The 12062-nt window shown below is 43.6% G+C and overlaps 1 protein-coding gene across 5 annotated transcripts in view; it reads right to left on the bottom strand.

Annotated features, from left to right (window-relative positions):
• Window positions 1-12062, bottom strand: part of FOXN2 (forkhead box N2) — a 45824-nt gene that overhangs the window by 14405 nt on the left and 19357 nt on the right. For all 5 annotated transcript variants that reach the window (XM_067292980.1, XM_067292981.1, XM_013949909.2 and 2 more), the window contains exons 2-3: window positions 10970-11520; window positions 259-383 (exon numbers count right to left, since the gene is read on the bottom strand). In XM_067292980.1, coding sequence (XP_067149081.1) covers window positions 259-383; window positions 10970-11506 — 662 coding nt within the window. In that variant the 5' untranslated portion in view covers window positions 11507-11520. The remainder of the gene's footprint in view (window positions 1-258; window positions 384-10969; window positions 11521-12062) is intronic.

The raw sequence follows: 12062 nt of genomic DNA, 5'->3' as shown, positions 1-12062 counted from the left end.
TTCTTAAACGCTCTCATAGTTATAAAAAAGATTGGGATACTAATCCCAGATCTACTACCTGGGAATTTCAAGATTTAAATTCTCCCTGTCTTGTCTGTCCAGTCTCTCTGTCTTGCCTATCCAGTTCAGCTAAGTCCCACTCAGCTACTTCTCTCTGGCAGAGAGCAGTAAGAATATGTCAACATCCACTTGGGCATTTCCTCTGTTAGGTGGATTAACATAACCTGATGTTGTATTTGTAAGAGAAAATTCACTTACCTTGGCGGTGATGCTGGTGGAGTATAAAATGCAAGTGCTGAGGGGAAAGGTTGCTTTTTCAGTGCTTGTACAAGATTAGGCTTGTATTCTGGATCAACGCACCATAATGAACCTTTTCCATTCACCTACAAGAAAGGAGCACTGCAAATTAGAAAATCCAGGGACCTAGTTATTACAGTCATTTCTAATTGAATATTCCCAAGACACAGCAAAGTGCAATTTTCCCTCTTTCTCACTTCAAATGTAGGCATCCGCTAATAGTGAGGGTAGGCTCTTTGTACAGGTGACCTAAGTCACCCTCAGGCAGCTCCATTAACTAGAGGGAAAGCTGACACTCCCAAATTGAGCGTGTAGTCCCAAGACCTTTCTTAAATGGTACAGAAACATCTGTCCTACAGCTTGGGATACTATGTTCACGCTAAAGCCCCACTGTCATTCAAGTTTGTCCCCTGGAAGCTGTAAACCTTATTTAGCACTTGGTAGATACATCTGTAAGGTCAAGCAAGCGTCTGTGCAGGCACCAGTGAATTGGTAAGCAGTCTTTTGATTAACAGGTCTATGAAAGTAACTTACTAGGAACTAACATCCCTTTCCCTTAGCTTAGATATGGCCATGTACGCCCTTAACTTTAACGATATGACATTCTGTAAAAGCAACTTGTCTGATGCCCAGCTACAGATTGTATTACTGTACTCCCATGTTTTCAAAATCTGAAAACCTAATTTATGCATTTTTGACACATCTAACAATGTTAGCACCATTAAATTTGACATGCCAGAAAGTCGAGCAAGATAAAGTATCTCCTGCTCATCTCAAGGGCTTCTTCACCTATTTACTATATAAAGAAAAAGTTATTTTTCAAGCGAGTTATTTCTTGCAATACAGAAGAGGAAAATCAGATAGAAAATGTCATAGCAAACCTAAAGTCACTGACCTGCTAGATCACCTAACAGCTCTATGAGTAGCACTGTTGGGTTTTTCTAGGGAAACATATGTTACAGAAGCGATAATGCATGTGGCAGAAGAAAGGAGTAACCCTACATCTGAATGGCAAGATACTTCTATAGGTTTTTTTTTTTTTTTAAAGCTAAGCAAGAGTAGAAGATATATATAAAAAAAAAAAGGTAATACCAGAGGGCTAGTCTCACAAGAAGGGTACACTATGTGGAACCAAAATATTTCTAAATAATAAAAGAAGATACAGAAGCAGTTATACCAAGATACAGAGGAAAAGTCTCAGAGCAAAGATCAAAACTTCATGGACCACCTGCAAGTCTGCAGAGGCCAAGTGGCCTCCTCTAACCAGTAACAAGGGGCAATACAATTTTATGGATGGGTATTCCATGATGTATTCAAGACTTAAAATAACTCACAAAGTATACAAGTCTGAGGTCTGATTTAAGTCGCTGGACTTCTCATGAGAAGAGGAAATATTTTGCTATTAACAAAAAAGTGAAAATTTGCAATATCAAATGAGGGAGAGTTCCAGTTGAGAAATAAAGAGAGGGATGCTGCTCGGTAATTTTAGTAGTAGCCATTGGCCTTTATACAGAAGTCTCTGAGCAGCACCCTCTCTCTCAGAGTTATTTATTTGTTTTTTTAACTTGGAATTTTCTCATACTAATTTTTTTATGCTAAAATGGAGCATAGCCTGAAAATTGTAAGATATGTGGCAATAAGCTTACCTTTAATTAAATATCTGATTTCTTTCACTGTGGTAGCTGACAGGATGATTCAAGTGGTTAGATACTAACGGAGGGTATATTGTCAGTCGGCTCCATCCATCATCTCAACAACGAACTAATGCCCTGATCTCTTTCCTGCATCTCTCTCCAAAAAAGGTCCTGCCCACCTCTAGCTTTTTCCTTTGAGCAGTTTCAGGTTCACAGAGCAGAGAGGACTCAGCCTACCAGTAAACCACTACTCTACACTATATTATCTACTGTTTTAGGGGAACACTTTCACTTGACACCTAACCCAATTTAACTGTGGGCCACAGCCAGAGAGGTGCTAGTTGCCTGCTTTCATTTTCCCAGCCACGTATGTCCATCAGCTTGCTGACCTGACAGAAAACCAATACAAAAAATTTTGGCGGGTATTGCAACAGTGAGCTGCACCAGCACACCCTGAAGCCATACAATCAATCAGTCCAATGCAAGAGATAATAAATACAGTGACTTCTTTTGGTAGCTACATTGGATTAGGTGTTGTGTAAAACCACACTTCAGTTAGAGGCAGACTTCCATGCACCATTATTGGCACTAAAAGTAGATATTCAGCAAAAGTGACGATCCAGTGCCTGTGGAGCTACTCATGAGTAAATACACTATTGCACTCAGATCCACTAATTAACAAAAATACAAAGTGGAAAGCCAACACAGATTTCTAGTTAGTGGTATACACAGATTTCTAGTTAGTGCTGTACGTCAGGAAAAAGCTGTGAAGCTGTGCACAGCTGAAGTTGAAAATCCAACAAAACATTGGTACATCTAGCTTTAAAACAAACTAGCCAGGTTAGTGGAAGCAGTCTAACCACAGCAGTGAGTTTACTGTGCTGCCGTACGGAACAAAGAAGATTGTGTATGGGTCAGGCCTTGGTAGCCCGTGTTATTAAAGACAAATTAAACTCTGCCATTTCTCCTAGCAAAGACAAAGCCTGGCTGATCAGAATCTTAAACTGCCTTTGGAGGTTACTATTTCACATCAATGGTGGGGTAACTTCTCACCTGCTGCTGATATACTTGTTGAAATGCAGATGCAATGTTTATTTAATGTCTCCCCAAATGAGCAACCATCAGACTGTATTGACTCTGGACCTTAAAATGAACTGACAGAGAAAATAAATTGTTCTGAGACTTTCTCTGTTACGATTATCATCTTTTTTGCATCCCTCTCACATTTGACTTGCAATATTTTATTTAGCTGGATAAAGAAAATTATGGAAAAATTCTTGCAGTTTAAGTGTTGGACTGTTTCAGAATGACAGTAATTTCCAGTCTCCAGCATTTTTCAGAGTTGCATTTTGGCAACTTGGGTTGGAAACAAGATGCCTCCCATGGTCCTTTTACCCTCTCTCTCGCTCTCTCTCTCTCTTTTTTTTTTTTTTTTTTTTTTAAGGGGAGGGGGAGGGGGAACTGATAAAATATTGTTCAGTTCTCTTTGATCAAGGAGGTTTTCCTCTTCTACCTGAAAATTCACAGCTTAACCTACACTTACTGCTACTGGGCAGTAGCTTAATCCCTTCTGAAGAGAAGGCCAGTCTCTGTGCCATACCTCTTCGTATATACAAAAAGATGGCCTGGGAGAAGCAATCCCCTCCACAGGGACATGTCGCAGACAGGCGTAGGTTTGTGCCGCAGCTGGAGAAGCCGCCACACCCAGCTGCTCCTCTTTATCTGCGCATGCAAGTAATGGTGCAAGTGCTGCTGGTCCATTTTGCAGAAAGACACAAAATTAAACTAAACCAATTCTAGAGGCAGTTTTGCTTACTCTGTTTTATGTTTTTTACTCTATTTTAGTGGGGTTTTCTTATTACTCCAAAATAATCAGGGGCACTCCCAAAGTTACTGCCCCTAATTCCGCACCCTGGAGCACATCCACCTACCTCCTACGTAACGGGTTAAGACGAGGCGAGACGCTTGCTCGCTCGCTCACAGTAAATGAACCACCACGCAGTGCCTACCCACGATACGTTCACACCCTGTGGTACACATCAGTCATAGTCTCAACGGGGAAGGCAGGGGCCTGGCTAAGATTAGCGTCGGCAACGAAGAATAGCGTATCTGCCCACATGCTCTCCTTCATACCCTAAACCTTTCTCTTTTTCCTCCCGCAAGCCTGCTGTGCTCAAAATAAAGTTGCGAAGTCAGCCTTCTAGTCCTTCCTCCTTCCTCCCACGCCACTGCACGGGAAGGAGGGAAACCCCTCACGAGCAGCCCCCGAAACCTTGGCCGCCCCCTTCTCCTCCCCCACTGACCCCAGCCTCCCACAGGGACACCGCAGGGTTATTTCCCACAGCCACCGGCTGCACCCACAGAATTTTTCCTTCCTTAATCCACCGCTCCCAGCGGAGCGGGAACGGCATGGCCAGCCCGAGACGGCAGAGGCGCGCAGGGCCGGCCGCGAGCGCCGCTGCCCACGCGGGTCGGGCCGATACCCGGCTCCAGCAGCACCGAGCGGCACCTTGCTCTCCCCAAGCCTGAGCCCCTCGGCCGCCCCTTCCTGCGGTCGGGCAGCAAAAAGCTCCACGAAACAACTGAGGAAGAGGCATTTGGCCGGCAGGAGCGGTTCAGGCGCCCGCTGTACCGCTGCGGGGGGCCGCCAGGCAGCCCCAGCCCCGGGCAGGGGCCGGGGCGGCTCTCCCACACCTCCCACCCTTCGCTTCCACTTGGGAAGCCGAGCTAGGCCGAGCACTGAAGTACTGTGGGGAACGATCTTATATGGACTAAAGGGTTATCAGATAACTGGCACCTCTATCTCTCCTGTTCCTACAGGTTTATAGATCAGACCCACTCTTTGCCTGGATGTTGCCACAGTCATACAGATTGCTTACCTGTCTCTTGCCAAAAACAAAAGATAAAGAAAAAAGGAAGGAAAAAGGGAGGGGGGAAAAAGGGAAAAAAGAAAAAGAGAGAAAAAAGGAAAGAGGGAAGAAAAAGAAAAAAAGCGAAAACCCCACACGGCCTACCAGGAAAAAGAAAGGGAGATCTGTTAAGATATTCAGACTCTGTCCCTCTCTGACCTCCAGAGGAGCCAGTGTCAGAGCCACAGCTACGCGAAGGGTGGAAGGCTAAACTGACGGAAATCATGCTTGACAGGGCTGCAGCTCCTGCCTCCTCGCACGTTTTGCCATTAGTACTCATTAAAAAACAAACAAGCAAACAAACAAACAAACGAAAAACAAAAAAAACAGGAACCCCAAACTCACAACTGAAAAACAGTCTAGCAAAGAGCAGAGACGCTATCTTTAGGCTTCCAAGTCCAAACTGCTTTTCATTCCCTGTCCTCCCCAGCTGAGGCTGCTGTACACCAGACACTGCTCCCTCAAAAAAAAAAAAAAAATCCCCATGGTAATCCCCTCTCTCCCTGACCCAAGCCTACATGACATTGCTTAAGAGGCAAAAAGCGTTATCTAAAGGCATGGCGGATCGCTGCCCCAGTCACACCTCCAGGTTTCAGAAGGGCACCAGGGCCACGACAGGCATCCCGGGATGCAGGCAGGCGTCCCAGGGACTGGGCTCCGGCTCCCCTTGCTTTTCACCAGCGTCAGTCCCGCAGAAGCACTGCGATCTTACTTGTCTGAACCCCTACAGACACGAGCTCAACTGCACCTACAATAAGGTATTTCGGCTCAGAAGTCTGTCATCACAAGAAAAGCCTGACAAACAACTTCTATATAACAGCATCACGGTAAGTCCAAACAAAAAGGGTGATGTATATTTTAGCGGAGCAGAGATTTGACGTACATACATCCTGTTTCCACTGCACGAGAAGTTCCTCTTGTAGCCTGCAATGCTGCTTTAAAGGACATCTCAGGGTAGTTTCCCTTCAGCACTCTTCGTCTGATTAAATTGTGTCACCACGAGTGTGTCAAAACACAGCTTTTTCAATCCACTGTCAACAAGGGCAGAGGAAGGAGAAGTCCTCTCCCCCCTGCAGACACCGGAGGACACGCTCGCTCCCACTTCTCCCAAGCGGTGGGAAGGCAGCCGGGGCTCACATTACTCACAGCTCAGGAGCAGCCCAGCGAAAGGAAACGCTGCCATGGCAACACAAACCAGCCTGTAATTTGAGATCATGTACCCGGCACTCAACTGTCCTTCAACTGCTCAACTTTCAGGATCAGTCCTTCCACTTTTGAAGCTTGGGGAGGGGGAGAAAGACATAACATACAGTATTTTTTCGTGACCCAGACAATGTCAGTCTTCCCACAATACAGATTGCACTCCTGACTGCAATGCTTGACTGCATTCCTGAAAGGCTGAAATCTCCCATGACAGGCACGTGAATAGATGTGCAAACAGAACAACTATCCATGGCTATGTCTACAACAAGATGGAGCGCAGCCCAACAAAAACAAATCTTTAGCGCTAAAGAGTTGGTGCTGAGCAATCAGCACCCACACTGTACACATTTTGGAGGTTTTACTCCAGATCAGCTCTAAAGGGGTTTTGTGGACACATCCAGTACCAGTCATAGCACATGAAGCTTGCTCCTGGTGCACCTCTTCCAGCCAAAATGAATCCAATTCATGTGTCCTGAAACTACCCTGCAGTGTGAACTCGAGTGTGGTTAGTGGGCAAATGCAAGAGATTCACCTCAGAAGGGTGCTCCCAGTCCAAACCAAAACGTGAAAATAGGCTAGTCACCAACTCCAGTGCAGCAGGATGCTCGGGAGGGAGGTCTCCAGAACCAGAGAGAACAAAAGAGCATCTCTGGGAAATGTTAGCACTCTTTTTGCTTTTGCTGTCAAACCTCCAGGAGATGATTTCATAGCTGATGATGGGTTGGCAGCAATAGCCAGCTAAGTATCAAAATGCAAATCATATCACAGGACAGCACGCATAGGACACAGAGCCCCCCTTCAGACACCAACATTCTTCCAGCATGAGAGTCAGATTTATTTGTCAGGGTTTTAAAATCGTGTTCCTTTGCCCTAATGATACAAAATAAAACACACTTCACTGATGCAATGTGCCACAAGCCTCTCTTCTCCCATAAGCACTCAGCATAGAAAAGAACTGACTATCTACTTCCTTCAAGACAAAAATAAGATGCCATTAAGAAAGAAAAAAATGGAAGAAGATATAAAATTATCTTGTCACCTTAGAAAAGCATACAGAGGCATCAGCAGCACATGATTACAGACAATACCAACAGCAAAACAAGCTCATAAGCTACTGCCACTCACCGTAAGAAGTCACATCTTAGGAGCCCAGAGGATGTCTGAGGCCTCCTAAACAAGGAACATCAACAATGATCAATACAGCAAACCCCAGCAAAGCTGCCTTCAGCCAAAGAGGTCTGAAGCATCCAAAAAATCCATCATATTAATATTTGTGTAGCTGTGGCATGAGCTTATTTTGCATGAAGATTTTGGAACTGTACCATCTGATCCCTCTCCAAGCAGGGCAAAGGGTAAAGATTTACCCACTGCTTGTTGGAAACGTGAAAGCTTGTCAAAAGTTTCAAGAGGGCTTGCTTTTTTTTGTTAAATGCAGTTTCTGTTCTTAAGAATTAGAAAGCTATGCAGTCTCGAGAGCCTAGGCAAAATGCCGACAAAGCGTATCAGCATCATCTTGCTGGTAATAGTTATAACTCTTCTGCACTTTGTTTCTCCTATTAGAGAAGAATCAGTAAATAATCCTTTGACTTTTCTTCATCCATCCTGAACCCACTAATATTGGTAGAGTCACTAGGGTAAGAAAAGGACCAGGCAGTCTGAAATTCATGCTGCCCATATGCCAAGACATTATGTTTAACCAATAACTCTTAAACCATGGGGGCTTCCAGACTGGAAACAGCTGAGCTTTAAGGACAGTTACTGCCTTGCTCAAGCAATCCAGAGCCTCGGGCTCTCTAATCCATTTTAATGTTCCTGTCAAGGTCCCTGTGCACTGCGGAAAGCTTTACACGGATCCACAGGTCCCACCAGCTGTGCATCTCAGACTCACCTAATAGGGCAGGGAGGGGCATTCCCCCAAAAGACAGAATAGAAGTTGATATTCATCCAACAGCCAAGTTCAGAAGCAACAGGAATCCAATCACCTCAAGCATTTTTAGCAGCTTCAATGAGCAGTCAAAGCAATAACTCATACATTAAGAGATTTCCCTTCCCCCATCCCCATTCTTCTCCCGAAATTCATAGCTTCCTTCCCCGACAGAGCTACCCGCTTCTTCCAGTGCACATTTACCACATGTGGCCCTGTGCAATCACTGCTGAATTGTATAGGTTCAGAGACCTGTTTCATTCACTCAGGTGCAGCTTATAGCATTTCATTTAGAGCATTAGAGCACCTGGAATCAGATTAAGAGTCAGCCCTAAGATCCAACAGGACTCTGCTACATGGTAGTTACTAGACTTGCCACGGAGTAGCAAGAAGCTAAGCCAAAAGGTGATGTTCAGCTTTTACTGATGCCTGCGGAGCTCCCCACTATACATCTAGGACATCTATATCCAGAGGCTGTTAAACATGCCAGACATTGCATGCATTTCTGATAAAAAGCCTGTTACCATTTAGGCTATTGTTCAAGCTCTCAGGTTCAGGATTTGTTTGTTGTTGTTTTTGGTATGTTTTTCAAGTCAGAGCTATCTCCTTGAGGAGCAGGATGGGAAAAGAGAAGTCACTAGTAAAATCATTTAAGTCAGTAGAAGAAATAATTTATACAGAAAAGAGTATGCTTGAGTTAAGGGGATCTTTACATGTAGCTTGTGTCAAAGAGACTGTACTATACACAGATACACATCCTTACCATAAAACCCAGCAATGTTATGACAGAGGTTAAAGCAATACAGTATATTAAATGCAAGAATTAAGACAGTTATTTGAAAGTTGGAACTGCATTAAGTGTAAGGAAGGTCACAAGTGAAAGTCAGGTTAGTGTTCAAGACAGCTTTCAGATTGAGAAGCATACCCTAACTCAGTGCCTCTATTTAATTTTCCTACAAGAATTTAGATGTTTTTCTTATAGTAAAGAAAAAAGGAGAAAACAAGAACTTTCAGTGGAACAGTTGATGTTGACAGTGAATGAATGAGAAAGCTTAGGTACATGAGAGTACAGAACAGGAAAGACAGTCAAATACAATTTGAGCAGGATGCATCTCAGAATGAATGGAGTTTGTAAGTAAGAATTTCTGGCATCAATGAGTTCAGCAAAGCGCTGAGAAAATTAGAATATACCTGAATTAAAGGTAAGCCTATGTCATCTTAGTTTGACCTAGTTTTTCCTGACAAGATCCCTGATTCACGTTCTGACGTTCTGCCACTACGCAGCCTTGTGAATCACAACTGTACTGTTAATGGGCCTTACAGCCAGCGAATCCCTGTCTCGTTTTGCTGCAGGCGGTAAAAAGTCTTTGTTGAAGGCAGCGGAGAAAGAGGGAAAAGGATTACCTCCTGGGTCTGCCTAGGCTGTGCAAGGGAACACAGCGAACAAATGCCCCAAACTAGCTCAGATCTGAGCCAGTGCTACAGTTACTGTACAGACTTGGGTCTAGCTTTGTAAATACAGTGTGTCTTTAAGCTAATATACCCTACACATGACTAAGCTCGCATCCAAACTGGCAAAATCCACATGGTATTGTGCCACACCATATCAGCTGATACCCAAGCTGGTAAGCTATTTGGTATCCCTGCAATCTATTGAATTTCACAGTATGACTGTAGTCATAGCTATGCTAAAAAAGCAGTGAAGAAGGAACATGCCTAGAAATTTTGGCATGTAAAAATATAGAGAACACCAGTTTAAGTCATTAGGAAGGATCAGCCCTTTCAATCACACACACACACACCCTGCACCATTTTGTTAAAGAATAGCCAGTGGCAGTAGAATATAATTATTCCTTGTATATTGGCCAGTCTGTATGGATACATTTGCGTTTTTTTTTTTTCATTAAACAGCAAGAGAGCCAGTAGAAAAGGCAGAAATTTTAAAAGTAGGAGTGCTACGGCAGCACAGGCTGTAATCCCAATTCTTGCAGGCAAGGCAATGTCAGTCATCTTAGTCCTTGTTCATAACTCCCATTGGCTTCTGTGCCCTCCAGCCTGTCCTCTGCATTTTATTGCCTCCCTTAGCCTGTCCATGTCTGCCTTCTCTTCCTCAGTCCTCTGTGCAGGCATCATGTGTCTCACTTAACTTCTTTCATGTTATTCCTGTTGACAGAGCAACAACGATTTCACATGCATGTGGAGGTGAAGGGAAAGGGAAAGGGAAAAGAGAGTCCCCACGACCCCCAGCCTGGCACCTCGCACCACAGCAATCACAGGCTGCTTGAGGAAAACGCTCCTTCCACTATGGGATATAACAACATGCTCACTGTAGGTACAACTTCCAGAGTTTTAATTGTCATGTTAACAGACCTGTGTTGAACACATGCAGAACACCTATTCAGAAGCTCATGAGCGAGCCAGGTACAGCTGTATGATTGCTCCAACAACAGTCCCCTGTCAGAGAGACCCTAACAATACACCCTCCCTAGCCATCAGGGAGCCTCATGCCAATTCCAAATCCCACAGATGACACAGTTCACTTCCACAGTTCACAGAATATTAGCATGGACAGAAAACATATTTTATTTTCTTCATCCTCAGATAAATGAGTTTCTCAAAGGCAAAAAAAAAAAGATTCAGCAAAAAGATCTCTTAAGACAGATGTCTAAAATTTCAGGCTGAATGCCACAGCCTGACAAAATTATAAATAAGTGCAAGCAGGGTCTCTTACAGTAACATGTTAGCCAACTTTAGAAAGGATGTATCACAGCTAGCTCCGCCCCAGTCAGTACCAAATGAAAACACAGGATGACAAAAATCTCTTTGTAATTTGTCAGAAGCGGCATTTCTAAACCATCTACAGTTGCAAATGAAGTGTTAAGTCATATGATTTCAACACACAACTGTTTTATACATAGAAAAAAAAATTCTTAAGAACATCAGTCGTCTTCATCTCCCCGTCAACTTCAAACTTACTACACTTCCTTCCCCCCAAGTCTCACCTTGCCATGGCTTCTCTCCACCTTTCGGAAACATTTGTTCAAGGAAAGGTTGTGTCGGACAGAGTTCTTCCACCCTGTAGGTGCTGTGGCAAAGTAGGGGAAGCGCTCCAGAATCCAGCTGTAGATCTCTTTGACCGGCAAGCTCTTATTTGGAGAATGTTCAATAGCCATATAAATGAGAAGGCTAAAAGAGTAAGGGGGTTTGGAAGTTGTTGATTTTTTTTCCAGATTCTGGTAGCAAGAAGGTGAGAAGGATGGCACGCTATCACCCTCAATGTCATATAAAGGGCTGACAATGGGAAGACCCTCACTTCCAAGACTGAAGTTTGTTAGAAGATTAGTACTTTCATGTAGCCAGTTCAAATTTGTGAGCTCATCGTCTGTCGAATCGCTGTCCACTACAGTGGCCTTCGGCCTACCAGCATCAACTGCTTCGGGCAAACTTCCCATCCTGTGAAACTGTCTTAATCCTGCAGCTCTTTCTGCTCCTGGTGTTTCAGCTTTCTTATCTGGAGTCATTCCAGTGACTGGACCCATTTAGTTTTATTGGTCTGCAATAAAGAAAACAATTAGAAATCAATGTAAACTTTAGAAATTTTATTCTGTTGCAACCCACCAAACCATCAAAACCCAACAGGAAGGCAAAGCTGTACCAACCCCATACTGTACAAGAATACAAGCATCCAGAGAGAGCCCTTGTAGTAACCTTATGAGCACTTGCTAACTCTCCCCAGTTTATAACCAAAACTTATGTTAAGCCCTTGGAAACTGCTATATCTATCTTTAAATTCCAATTTGGATACAAGAAGAATAGCTACTTTGATGTCACCATCTAAAAAAATTTGAAAAGGAGCTTAACAAGTAGGCTCTAATCCACTCAGTTCTCACTTTAGTTGTTTAATTATACTCATCATATTGTAAATTAACCCTATCTAGAAGTGTTTGACTTAGGTCCCTAAAGAAGAAAAAATAACTTGCAGAACTTAAATCACTGTAAAAGTGAGTTTATGGTCTCAGATCAAATTAAGTCATTACACACAGCGCCCCCTCCCCCCCAAACACACAGGTACGTCACAGTCATGCCTAAGTACTC

The sequence above is a fragment of the Apteryx mantelli genome, chromosome 3, assembly GCF_036417845.1.
Source record: "Apteryx mantelli isolate bAptMan1 chromosome 3, bAptMan1.hap1, whole genome shotgun sequence".
In the NCBI taxonomy this organism is placed as follows: domain Eukaryota; kingdom Metazoa; phylum Chordata; class Aves; order Apterygiformes; family Apterygidae; genus Apteryx; species Apteryx mantelli.
Note: the sequence above shows the minus strand (reverse complement) of the source record. Positions and strands in the feature narration are given on the sequence as shown.